Source organism: Chaetodon auriga, chromosome 10 (genome assembly GCF_051107435.1).
Source record: "Chaetodon auriga isolate fChaAug3 chromosome 10, fChaAug3.hap1, whole genome shotgun sequence".
In the NCBI taxonomy this organism is placed as follows: Eukaryota; Metazoa; Chordata; class Actinopteri; order Chaetodontiformes; family Chaetodontidae; genus Chaetodon; species Chaetodon auriga.
The window spans coordinates 10004187-10016891 of record NC_135083.1 but is presented as its reverse complement, the minus strand read 5'-3'; the positions used below and the strand labels follow the sequence as shown (position 1 = coordinate 10016891).

General features: G+C 44.1%; 1 protein-coding gene across 7 annotated transcripts in view; it reads left to right on the top strand.

The window, feature by feature from the left end:
• The first annotated feature begins 29 nt into the window (after positions 1-29).
• Positions 30-12705, top strand: part of LOC143326793 (glutamate receptor-interacting protein 2-like) — a 31465-nt gene continuing 18789 nt past the window's right edge. For 2 of the 7 annotated variants that reach the window (XM_076740697.1, XM_076740703.1), the window contains exons 1-7: positions 124-499; positions 6329-6409; positions 7140-7278; positions 8847-8992; positions 10083-10166; positions 10269-10344; positions 10977-11122. In XM_076740697.1, the coding sequence (XP_076596812.1) occupies positions 262-499; positions 6329-6409; positions 7140-7278; positions 8847-8992; positions 10083-10166; positions 10269-10344; positions 10977-11122 (910 nt within the window). In that variant the 5' untranslated portion in view covers positions 124-261. Of the gene's footprint in view, positions 500-3137; positions 3306-6328; positions 6410-7139; positions 7279-8846; positions 8993-10082; positions 10167-10268; positions 10345-10976; positions 11123-12705 lie in introns of those variants that run through there. The other 5 variants (XM_076740702.1, XM_076740699.1, XM_076740698.1 and 2 more) reach the window with 5 other exon arrangements.

Here is a 12705-nt window from a genome sequence, read left to right as displayed (position 1 = left end):
TGACATTGCCAGAGATGCAAAAACATAACATTTATTTAGCCAGTCAGCTTGTGGCTGTTTGGAACTGAAGGAAGTGAATTACCAATGATGGTTGGGGGAAAAACACGGGCACGGTGTTGGATCTGAGTCTCTCCTCTTTTAAAGACCTGCACCTGCTTGTGGAGTGGCTTGGAAAGACTCACCTGAGATGGCTGGAAGTTCTCCAGAGGGGGAGGAGAACATGGAAACAGCAGGACAGGCAGAGACTGCGATGTCTCAGAGATGGTGAGAGTGTCAGGAAGAGGACAGAATCCATTTTTGGTCCTTATCACTGGTCAGAAAATGAACATGTCAGCAAGGGTGGTGTTTGGAAAGGGGCGCCTCGCTCCCAAGCAGCTCTCCTTTGCTTTCCCTCAGACAGATTCCCTGAGGAAAGGCAGCCGGTCTGCAGGAGGAAAGAGGAGGATGTTCTCCTTTTCCCTCAGATGTCGGCTGGGCATCATCAGAGGGAGATCCAAAGGTAAGGCCGACGGCTTTTTATTTATTTATTTATTTATTTAGTCTTTGGTAATGTGTTCTTTAAATTTCACACTTTAATACAAAACTCTGACATTTAAAGGTTTTACTTATTTGCCAATTTATGCAGTTTTAGAAAATAATTTTTGTCACCAAATTGCAAATCCATTTAAAAACAGAGTTGAGGGGTGTGTGCATGTGTGTGTGTGTGTGCATGCGTGCAGCAGGCATCGCCTGACTAAAATCTGGGCTTTTGATCGACATTAAAGGTGAACGCTGAAGGATGAGTGTGTGTGACACATCCTCATCCTCTGGCTCTTTTGTTTTTTTTGTCACACACTGATCGTTGCTGGCTGACAAATGAATTAGTCATTTTTCTTTTCAGGCTCTCACTTGCAACTGGATCTAACCACCATGAGATGGCAGTGTGGTCAGTTTGATTGAGGAGCAGATTAATTCAGGCCCTCCCGCCTGGAATATTCGCTTTGTCCATAAGTAAAATAAAAATGTAGGTTACTTTAACAGTAATGTGGATAAAACATGGAGAAATGTACAAACCATCAGTAAACCGTGGAAACAGTCACAGGACCTCCTCTTCTCGAGAGTCTTAAATATCTAGCACCTTTTAAGTCTTTATGAATTCTGCTTTACTTTGTTTCCTCACCTTTGTCTGTATGCCAAGGTCAATGCCAAAACTGTGCTTTCTTCATCTAATCATCGCATTATCACTCGATCTACATCAATAACGGTCTAAAGGAAATGCAAGAAAAACGCAAAACAACGCAAAAAAGAGTCCATTTTTACTCCAACATTTGCATTTTCAGAGTTTTTTTTTAATCAGTCTAACACACTTCTCTGTCTCCCACTTCTCTTTATTCTGTTGGAAATTAATTAGTCTCGCTCTGAAAGACTACGCTCGCTCACATTGTAAATGGGGTATTAAGGACAAAAGTCTCAGAGGAAATTATCTACACCGAAGAGCAGGCTATTGTGTCCACTGGAACAGCTGACTAATTAGGCTCCATGCAACAGCGGGTAGAAACATGGAAAAATGTTTGTAATCACTTTACACATCTGTAAAATAAGCAGTTGTAGAGCAGAGGGTTTAATTTCACATTGTGGAGTTCCAAGTTTGGGGTATTGTGGTGCGCAGTGCGGTTTCTGTTGGTGTTGTAGCCCACCATGGGTTGTTTTTTTTTTTTTTTTAATTTCCCTCCTTCCAAAGTCTCAGTGATGACAACAGTTTGTCTGCAGCGAGCCAAACAAATGAGGCAGAAGAGGCTCAGAGGGGCTGCCAGCGAGGCTGGAGGAGGGTGTTTGTTATTGTTGGTGGCTGCAGAGGGGGTCAGGAAGCGGCAGGCGTCGAGGCTTGTGTGCCTGACAAATGGTCGGACAGGTGTGGGTCGCCCAGCAGACCTGTTAGTGCCTCCGTGTTCGGGTGGAGGGACCTCTAAAGGGGCCTGGCATCAGCAGAGGGTCTTTTTAGAGGAAGTGCGTTTGATTGTCACACAGTCCCTCAGATTTTTGATATTCTCTTTTTCTTTCTTTCTTGGCTTGTATTTACACACCATTGATTTACTGGAGAAGAAGAGTCTGTCATCGCAGCCTCGTGCACGACAACTGCTTTTATGAATAACGTTGTGACACGTTCGCAAACAGGCAGCTGTTCTGCACAGGAATTTTGCATATGCATTTTCCATTTTGTGTGTGTGTGTGTGTGTGTGTGTGTGTGTGTGTGTGTGTGTGTGTGTGAGAGAGAGAGAGAGAGAGAGAGAGAGAGAGAGAGAGAGAGAGAGAGAGAGAGAGAGAGATACTAGCACTGTGCAGACACAAGCGCTTTAAAATGGGTGCAGTCTCTATGTGAGAGGAACGTGACACTGTGCCGGGCTTACACTGACAATGAATGTGCAGGTGGTGTTAATTGTGCAGAGAGTTGAGAGTGTGCAGTTCTGCCGTGTGTAATCTCAGCGTGTGTGTGGTTGGGTTTGAGGATGTGCATACAAGGGGTGTTTGACTTGGTGGGAAATGGATAAAGAGTGAGTGTGCATGTGAGTGTGCATGTGGGTGTGTGTGTGTGTGTGTGTGTGTGTGTGTGTGTGTGTGTGTGTGTGTGTGTGTGTATTTGTGTGCATGTGTGTGCTGGGGGAGGGAGTGACTATTGTATGTGCCTGCCTCACTGAACCCCTCTGGCAGAGGAAGAGAGAGAGGGAGCAAACACACTCACTCTGGCTCTGTGTGAGGGAGAAGGGTTGTGTGTGAGCTCATGTGAGTGTATGAACAGGGGATGATAAACCCTCGAGAAAAAAGGACGAGTGATTAGAAAGAATAGCTCAAAAATGGAACCACGGCGAGAGGAGGACATGAACCACTGCTCTCCCTGGTCTGGATTTTATTGAAAAACACAGCTTGGTAGATTTGTATTTTTGAGGATTGGGGAGAAAAGACATCTTTTTGTCAACAAGTTTAAACAGAGAAGGGAGCTAGAGATCATCCGAGGATCAGAATTTGCCCTCTGGAGCTCAATTCCTCGCTTGGTTCTTCAAACAGGGACAAAGGTTAAGGAAATGCTGGACTTGGGGCAAAGGAATGAAGAAACGAAGATGGTGTTTGTGTTTTATCTGAGCGGCTGAGGCTCGGTCTCTCGGGTTGCCTACTTTTTTTTGTTTTTGTTTTTGTTTTTTTACCTCAGGTGGAACCTCAGCTCTCTGCCCACTACCACAAATCAGCAAGGTTACTTCCTGGGGGTGGCTGCGCTGACTAAACTACAGCCATGCTGTGTGGTCTGAGGAGAGACACCAAGAACAGCGTTGGTAAGAGCACACCACTGTGATCTTTGCAGGGTGAAGGGGGGCAGCTTGGGTGTTGCAGTGGAGGATTGGTGGCAGGAGGGGGCTCAGGGATCACCTGGATCTTTGACCAACCTGGAAAGAGCAGCTTATGTCTTAAATGTGGAGTTTATCTGAGGGGCAGCCACTCCACTGAAAAGTATTACCCCAGTTGTCCTTTTCTTTGTAATCTGTAATGCATAAAGCCCGAATGAATATTAATTTGAATGTAGACTCATTGCAGTGCATGTGTTACAGTTGTGATGGCTTGAAAGAGATTTAAATGTGAGTGGACGCGACCACCAGCCCTGCATACCACCCTGCCATGTGTAATTGGGGCGGATATAGCAACGTAAACTGGGTCTGGCAGGGCCCAGTTTATAATAAAGTTTTGCTTCTGAAAATAGCGTTATGATTTCACTGTCATTGTCAGTGCCACCCCCATATTTAACCTACATTCTGATTGGTTATAAGACGGATGTCCTGAATTAAATCAGGAGTTAATTAACTCGCCACATATTTGTGCAGGAGCGTATGATTTTATTTTCGTCCGAGTTGCTTTACATGCAGCTCTTCTGGCAAGCCGCATCCTTGAGCCAACAACTGACCTCCTCTTCAAAGGCATCAGAGCAGAGATTTTTTTTTTTTAAGGAACATTTGATTCATTGTCGGGGTTTTTTATTAATCAGTTCCATCCTGATCTTAATTCTAGCCATAAGGGTAAGCAGTGGTTATTTTAAGCTGGAGGGGGATGGCCGAGGTATGGCTTAATGAATACAGTAGTGTTCAGTCACGTGCAGCGCATTGGGTCTGCCTTACCCACAGCTAATGTTGCCTTTTGACTGCAATGACAGCTGCCGGACTGTCAGGGGCCCTCAGGAGCCCGCGTGGTTACGAGGCTTTTGCTCAGCCTAATGTGTCTGTGATGTGTCACTCACTTTGTGTATGTATGTATGTTGGTGCCTCACAGCTACTGGACAGGGTATCTGTGCAAGGATGTGTGTAAATTAGTGTGAAATACCATATCATGCATATGGATGTTCTGTGCATCGCCATAATATGCAAAGTCCAGTTATTTGAGCTATTTCTGGCGCTAAGGTCTCACTCGTGCTGCTGTGTGCACAAGAAGGCTGAATTTTCCTCTTTACTGCAGGGCCTGCCCAAAGGTTTCAGGTCAGAGAGGCTTTGACAAAGGATCCATGCCTCTCAGCTGTCTGAAGGCCTCATCTTCAGCTGGGCAGATGTGGAAATTTGATGTGGACAGAGAGGAGGCAGTGGGTTTGATGCCCTCCCAGCACTTGCTTCCCCCAGTTCAGTCTTTACACATCAGCACAGATAAGAATTGATATACTGACAGGCCTGCAGACAAAATTAACTGACACCCCTCGAATTCCCCAAATATTATAGTATATATATATATGTATAATGCCACATGACTGAAGTTTAGATCAATTTTATTTGAGCTAAGATTTTATTACTCCTATTATTTTTCTTTGTCTCACGTCTATTTGGTAGATAGTTTAAGTCTTGGGTGGATGTAAACATGAAGTATAACACTGCTGTGGGTTCAGTGAGTTATGCTGTGGGCTGCAAGTTTATTTAGCCTGTATATGTATTCACATTTTGGCAAAGTGGCCAACCTTGACAAACCATTAGCTGTTTTTATTTCCAGTGTGCCCGTGGGTGTGCAGGCAACCATCACTCGGGTACTTTGACACTAGAGAAAACTTAAAAACTTGATGATTCTCAGGTGAGTTCAGTTATACAGAGTGTCTTTTACCTTGTTGCTAAGTGGATTTATGAATGTTTAATCCATCTTGTTATTCCATTATTCCATGTTGACTGTACATGTAATATTGTCCTCTGAAAGCAGAAGTCACACTGAGTCTGAAAGCATGTGTATCGCGTCTGTGTTCAGTTTTGAGTTATCATTCCAAGGTGGAGTGCTATTTTTGACACAAATGATTATAAAGTACCTTAATTGCCTCCGTTAGCCGTGTCAGTTGTTTCCACCTCATGCAGTATCTCTCGCACCTTGAAAACCTCTGGTTTATAAACTCCATAGTTTCTGAATATGAGGTATGAGAGAAGTAATGTATTTAACCAGTCTCTGCATCAAAGCAGTCATTGGAGACTTTAGTCTTCTTGCCACTTTATTACTTAAATTTGATGCCAGGAGTGTAAGATACTAGCGTGGTCCCTCCACTCTTAAAGAAAGGATCGGCACAGTACCTCAGTGAGTTTGTAATATGATGTTCAATCACTGTGCTGGACAGCTGAAAAGGTAATCTGCAGTGGACAGGATTAGAGAAGTGCCAAGTCAAGTTTCTTCATCACTGTGACTGCTGACATGTTTGTACGGCTGCGTTCAGGTTCAGATGGCCGAGCAGTGGCTCTGCTAATCTGAGGCCAACCCTGTGCTGTGTCAGAACTGGGTCCCACTGCGGGGGGGGAAAAAATACAAAAAAATCAGTTTCTCTGCAGAGCAGATTGAACGTTTCCCAGCTTTCTGTAGCAGCTGCTGTAAATGACATGAAAATGATGATTTTCTCTCCATGCCCGAACAGTCCATTAACCGCATGCTGTTCCTCCAGGAAAATTCCCATGCTTTAGTGGTCGCATACATCAAGCTCGCTGCAAATGTATTCTTGTGTTAAATTAATGGTTTTTAAGGGTCTCTGCTGCAGACAGAGCGCAGCTATTTTAAACCCTTGACCCTTTTATAGGATTGTTGTGGAAACAAAGTGGAATGACCTTCCAGGGTCCTGAGTTCAGGTTGATCACCCTGTTTCGGTTGGCTAATGGCTGATGGATGGATGTGGCTGTTGGCTAAGTGCTGTTTCCCTCTCAGAGCCCTCACGTTACCCAGGGTGCAAAGCATTAAAGCGTGTGCAGCTGTCATGATGTGCAATGGATGGTCGTGTTCATTACGCCTTCTGCTGCAGAGTTTCCCAACATATCACAGTGCCTCATAACAGCACCTCCATATCTCCCTGCTGTCTCCTCAGATGAAGGACCATACTCAAAGGGGAGCAAGGAGTCCGGGGCAGCTGACCAATCCCATTCGTCCCAGAGGCGCAGCTTCTCAGGTACAAACCTGACTTCACATAATTTTGCCGTCATTCTGTCATCTGATTCATGCTCGTGCGCCTAACTCACGTACGTCCTGAAAAAGAAGAGTCATGCTGAGTTTTTTTTGTCCGTGTGCATGTAGAGTCACGTGTCTGCGATGTTTTGCTTGATGTTGCACTGTTTTGAATGCTTGGATAAGGCGAAAAAACGCTTGTGCGGCATACCTGTCATTTGCACTAAACTGCACTTCTCATGGAACGATTTAACAGCACAGCACAACGTGGGCCACGAGACAGAATGAGTCCTCTGATGACACCGTATAGCCACATATATCCATCAGAGCTAAGGTCAAAACAATTTTCATTCACTTAAGAGTAACCATCGGATTTCAATTTATGACCTGATAAGTCTGTCTTTTTTGTAATAATGCATTAAATTTCTTTCCATTACCAGTATTTAGAGTGGTATTAATAAAACTGACTCCATCCTCCTCCTCCTTCTCCTCCTCCTCCTCCTCCTCCTGAACCTGCCACAAAGATTCACTCAGATTGAGAGATGTGAAGGAACAAGGAAAAGACAGAACAGTGAGAAAATAAAGTATGTGGTCGTGTGTCAGAGAGCATTTCTGTGAGAGGTTCAGGAAGGAAAGATGAAGAAAAAGTCTTTCGTTGCCTCTCAGACAGGGTGATTCTGTCAAGCAGACGCTAATGCTGACTGTGGATCTGTGCCTGTGTCTGTATCTGTCAGCAGACGAGTACCGAGGAGTGACCACGGTGGACCTGATGAAAAGGGAAGGCAGCAGTCTTGGACTCACCATCTCCGGAGGGTCCGATAAGGACGGCAAGCCCAGAGTGTCAAACCTACGGCCAGGTGGGCTAGCTGCCAGGTGAGATCTCTGCTCTGTGATGCGGTTAAAACCTGGCAACCACATCAAGCTGTCTGCACTCGTTATTCTGCTCCCACAAATGTACACGTGTTGCAAAGTTACACCAGCAAGCCCCAAGTGCAGGACTGAAGGCGTAGCTTTAGATCAGCTCGATGCACAGAGTAACACAGAGCTTACGAGTAAAATCCCCAAGAAATGTGTCCCTCAGTTGAAATTTAGATGTTAATTATTTCATTTTTTATATCGCCACCTCATGCTGAAGTCACTGTTGGATGGTAATTACTCAATAGAAATCTTTTGTCAGGTCGTTTTCTTTTGTTCAAAGATTACTTCATTAATTAACGTTCGATTAAACTCATTTTCCCCAACGTCAACGACATTAAACTCATTTTCCCCAACGGCGAACACATGAAAGGAAAACGTAGTGGGGGACTCACGTTTCATGATGATTAAGCAGCGTGTGACACAGTGTAACACACGCACACACACGCACACACACAGTTCTGCAAGAATGACACAGGCCTCCTGAAAACGTCTTGGCCAAATGCGCCATTCGCTTGTCAAGTCCAAGGAGGTTTAAAGACAGACACTGTGCTAATTCTTCCAAGCAGCTTGTCTTCCAACAGCTGAGTTCATGCTTGTGTGCAAGTGCTGGCTAATTTACTGGGTGGAGAGACACTCAGGCAGACAGGACAGAGACCGGCAGTGACATCGTGTGACGAGACCGGACCGGATGACAGGCCGGTCGGCTCTGCTGGTTAAGACGTTTCTCTCTGTCCGCTGTCAGCTCTGACTGGCAGTCGCCCAAAGGTGAGAGGGACGAGCAGGCCAGAGCATCTATTTAATTAATTTGCTCTCCAATGAGCAGCGGGTTGACTCAGAATGTCATATGTGAGACACCATGTACAATCATCTCTGTCGGGGTCTGAGGAGGAGACGCTTTCAGCCATCCCACCCCAGCGTCCGCTCGCTGTTCTCCACAGCTGGCTCTCTATGTTTCGTGTCCGTACTGCAGAGGGGTTTATAATGAAATTATCATTACTGTCTGGACACAAATGCATACAACCAACCATGATTACTTGTGTAAATGTTCACAGTAGACAGTGCTCATTCTGCCTCTTTTAATCAGTGGGATCACGCTGTAAAAACCTGCCAGAGCAGAGTATTAATTTCAGATTAGATACATCTCATTTTGACGACAGCCGGATCAACTTGTTTAGTGCCAGCATGTGCTGCTGGGCTCCTGTTGTTGGGCTTAACTCAAACAAACAGGTAGCTTTCAGCGAGTTTAGGGGGACAAGAGTGAAAGTTGGGGGCTGTAACTCTAAAACAATGAGACGAAAGTGGCTGAAAAGTTCTGAAAGACAGAGAGAGACTGTGGGTCTGTCTCTACAAGCCACTGATAGCTGATATTATGGTGCAACTTTCTAACACTGGTAACAAACTCGCATTTCCAAAAACCGACTGACATTCAGAGAATCTGGAGCTTTTACGGCCCCTGGTGATATGGGACCCCCTGGTTAGTATCCCAGCTTTCATCTTGATGGTCTGTCCATGACTTCCCACAGGAGCGACCAGCTGAATGTAGGAGACTACATCAAGTCAGTGAACGGCATCAACCTGTCAAAGCTTCGCCACGATGAGATTATCAGCCTGCTGAAGAACATCGGGGAGCGTGTGGTGCTGGAGGTGGAGTACGACCTGCCCCCATTCGGTAGGTGAAGTTCTGCAACATGATTGTTCTGCCTGAGAGTGCAAGAAACGCTCAGACGTTTTGAGAAAGTCTGTAAAAGAAATGCACAAAGGTAGGAAATGGATTATTGAAGAAGCGTATTAGTTACGGCTGCAGTCAGACGGCCTATAACAAGGATATGTGAGAGTTCCAGTTCATCCAAAATAGAGCTGCTGGACCAGCTGTGCACTGCTAGATACTAGAAATGTCCTCCAACACCAAAAACTAAATGTAATATAGTATATTAGTTAATATGTTGTAAATACCTGACTTGTGATATCTTTAATAACTATGACTGGATAGATCTTGCCTCATGTATATTTGTGTGTGCTAACAGACCCCAGCAATCAAAGGCATGACACTGCAAACTGAAGCCCATCCTCTTAACAATAAACATGATATGCATTTTAAAATGACGCAACGGGTGGGAATAAGATTATTATCGAAGCTCCAGACAATAAAACAAAAAAACAAACAAACCTCAGCATTAAATTTAAGCTTCACATGTCAGTTCCACCTACACGGTGGCATTTCTGCATGTTTGCATTTCGTCAGGTGTTCTGCATTGCAAGGCATTTCGGGTATAATGATTTGGTGATTTGCAGGTGAAAAGATTTCTTGATGTCTCAATTAAAATGGATCTAAATTTGGTTAAAAAGTTTATTTGACACCAAGTTACATAAACAGTCTTTTTAGTGACATTTGTATATTTGTGTAGCAGACCGGCTTCGTGATGAATTATAGTCATTAAATTAAAATCATTGTAGCCTTGACGACTAAAACTTATTTTAGCCCAGAGTTAACCTCGACCTGCAGATCAATGCTTATTGGGTTTCCTTGATCAAGGCTCCGGCCTCAGATACAGAGTTGGTCCCCGGGCGCTGCACTGTGGCTGCTCACTGCTCCTAAATCATCAGTTTGGGTCAAGAACAGAGAATTAATTTCCCCACTGAGATTAATTAAACATGTTTCCACAATTCTCTCCTGATTCAACACTCAGACAAGGCAAAGTTTTGTGAAAGCTTTGTACGTTGCTTTAGAGGATTTTAATAAGAATTTTCTGTCCTCTCAGTCCAGAACCCCTCAGGAGTCATGACCAAAACCATAGAGGTGTGTTTACACAAGGAGGGAAACAGCTTTGGGTTCGTTATGAGAGGTACGTGGACGTGATGCTTTTCTGTAAATCAGTAAAAAATAATTAGCTTCATCTTGCACAGATGCATCACTGTGTTTTGTTTTTTTTGTTTTTTTTTTTAAGGAGGCTTTCATGAGGACTGGCGCAGGTCTCGCCCTCTGGTGGTTACATACGTGAGGCCTGGAGGTCCCGCTGACAGGTGAGGACATGGACAGATGATGAGTTAGTGTTTGTGTGAGAACAAGCGTAGCTATCTATGTGTCATGTATGCATTTTATTTCTTACAGCATGCATGAATGAGCCTATTCAGATTAATGTATGGGTGCATGCATGCATGTTTCTATAGTGTGTATTTCGATGTATGGCCCAATGAGTTTTACTAATTGCCTTATCTTTGTCTGCTATGAAAATATTTATCTCTCATCCATGTAGAATTATCCGTCACGATTTAAAATCCACAATATTTTGACGTGCACGTTATTTCTTTCGCATCCCACTACGCTCCGGCCACTGCATGAAATCATGGCTGTGACACACATTGTGTATGTTATCTTCAAAGCAGAAAGGGCACTGCTCATCCTGAGGCTAATGCAACATTGCACTTTTCCCCACGAAAACTGAGAGCACCAGAAAACTGGAGCAAACATAATTCACCATCAAAGGCTTTATGGCCGTTTATCTCGTTTATCATCCATCTCACCTGGGAGGGAACACTCATGTGGAACTGTTTAATGATTTACTGTGACTGGTGCTTCAACGCTTGTTCGAGCATCTTGCGCTGGTCGCCTGTGTTTTATCTTTTCTTCTCCATCTCCTTCTGTGTTTCTCCAGGGAGGGCACTTTGAAGGCCGGAGACCGAGTATTGAGCATAGACGGGATGCCTTTAAACAGAGAGAAGCACGCTGACGCCTTGACCATGCTGATGCAGAGCGGCCAGGAAGCCCTGTTCCTGATTGAGTATGACGTCTCTGTCATGGGTGAGCACACACACAGGGAATATGTGGAGGCATGGTAGGGCAGCGTTGCTCTGAGGGTAAATAATGTGACCGTTTGGCTGCGCGGATGTGAGTGAGTGTCGGTGCTGGAGACGCCACCAGGGGAGTCACACTGGCCCGTGAGCACACTTCCAAGAGGAAAGGGGTTGATGGGGAATATTCAGTGTTTCATTATAATGTGTGGATCTGTCTACACGCCTGAATCGTGGCCGGTTTAATTTCAATATTTGTTTTAAAAGTATGACGTTTCTGTCATTTGCAGTCTCTGCTTTGCTAACATTTTTTTAACATCATAAAATAAGATTAGACGTGAGACTTTCAAAGCAGTGTATTAAAGGGGAGCTCCAGTGATTTAGCATTGCACTTCTATAAAGTTGGGGGATTAACAAGAGAGACTACAAAAAGAATGTGCAAGATCAAAGCAGCAGAGGCCAAAATATTCAGACTTTTAAACCCCTTTTACATTGGACAGAAAACCCATTAACACCCACCAACATCTGGCTTTTATCTTAATAAAGGGTATTTATCGGCTCCAGCTCCAAAAACCGGGGATGGAAACATGACACCTGGGTGGACACGCTAATTTTCACTCCTTTCTGGACTTTGGCGCATAAATAGCAAGGAAACTCAAAATGCTTATGATCGTTCAGTCGGCCTTGAGTTTGAAAGACAGACTGACGTAAAAGATATAAAAAGTAATCTCTGTAACAGAAACTCGTCTACTGGCAATGGGAAAGGGGTCAATCTCCCATTTTTAGTGGAGTTTCCAGCATTTAAAAAAAACAAAAACAATTTGTTGTAAAACTGGTATCAGTCAAACTCCAAAAATACTGGATCCTTCATTTCCCATAATGCAACAGCTACTGTTAGACCTTCCCATTCTGGTAACCTCTCCTGTCTTTCCAACTCCTCTTCTCCAGTTTGTAATGTAGGCTCTCTGATATAAATGTGTGGTTTCCATGCCCAGGCTAAGATAACACTGATGACATCACCATGACATCATCATCATTACGCAATTAAAGCCCCTCCAGAGCCACAGAAGGTTACAAAACATTGGTGCAATGCTCCTTTAACTGAATTATTGATGGGTCTCCAGTACAATAAACAGTGCATACCAGTATTATTTGGTGACACAGTTTTTATAATGTTTCTTCTGTTCGTTCTGATGCCATGTTGTGAAAAGGGAAGGACAGCAAACACAGGTCAGTCTGACTGCTGAGAGTACAGAACGAGCCAAATCTATTTTGAGCTCCTCAACATTGAGGGAAGAAGTAGTAAAATACACCACTGACGACAGGAACTCACTACAGATTATGACCTCCATTTGGTCATGGTGACTAACTCTCCATAAGATCGCAAACTCTGCACTGCTCTGAGCAAAATAGGGCAGGTCACCAAGGACAGTTGACACACATTATCTTTCTGTATGTGGGAATTTAGGATTCAGACCTCCTGCCTCCAGACCAAACCAGTCAGAGGGTTCACAGTGATGAGAGACATTTATTTTAGGACAGAAATCTGAAAAAATCGGAGCAATTTTTCAGCGTAAGATGGTTCTAGTTTTT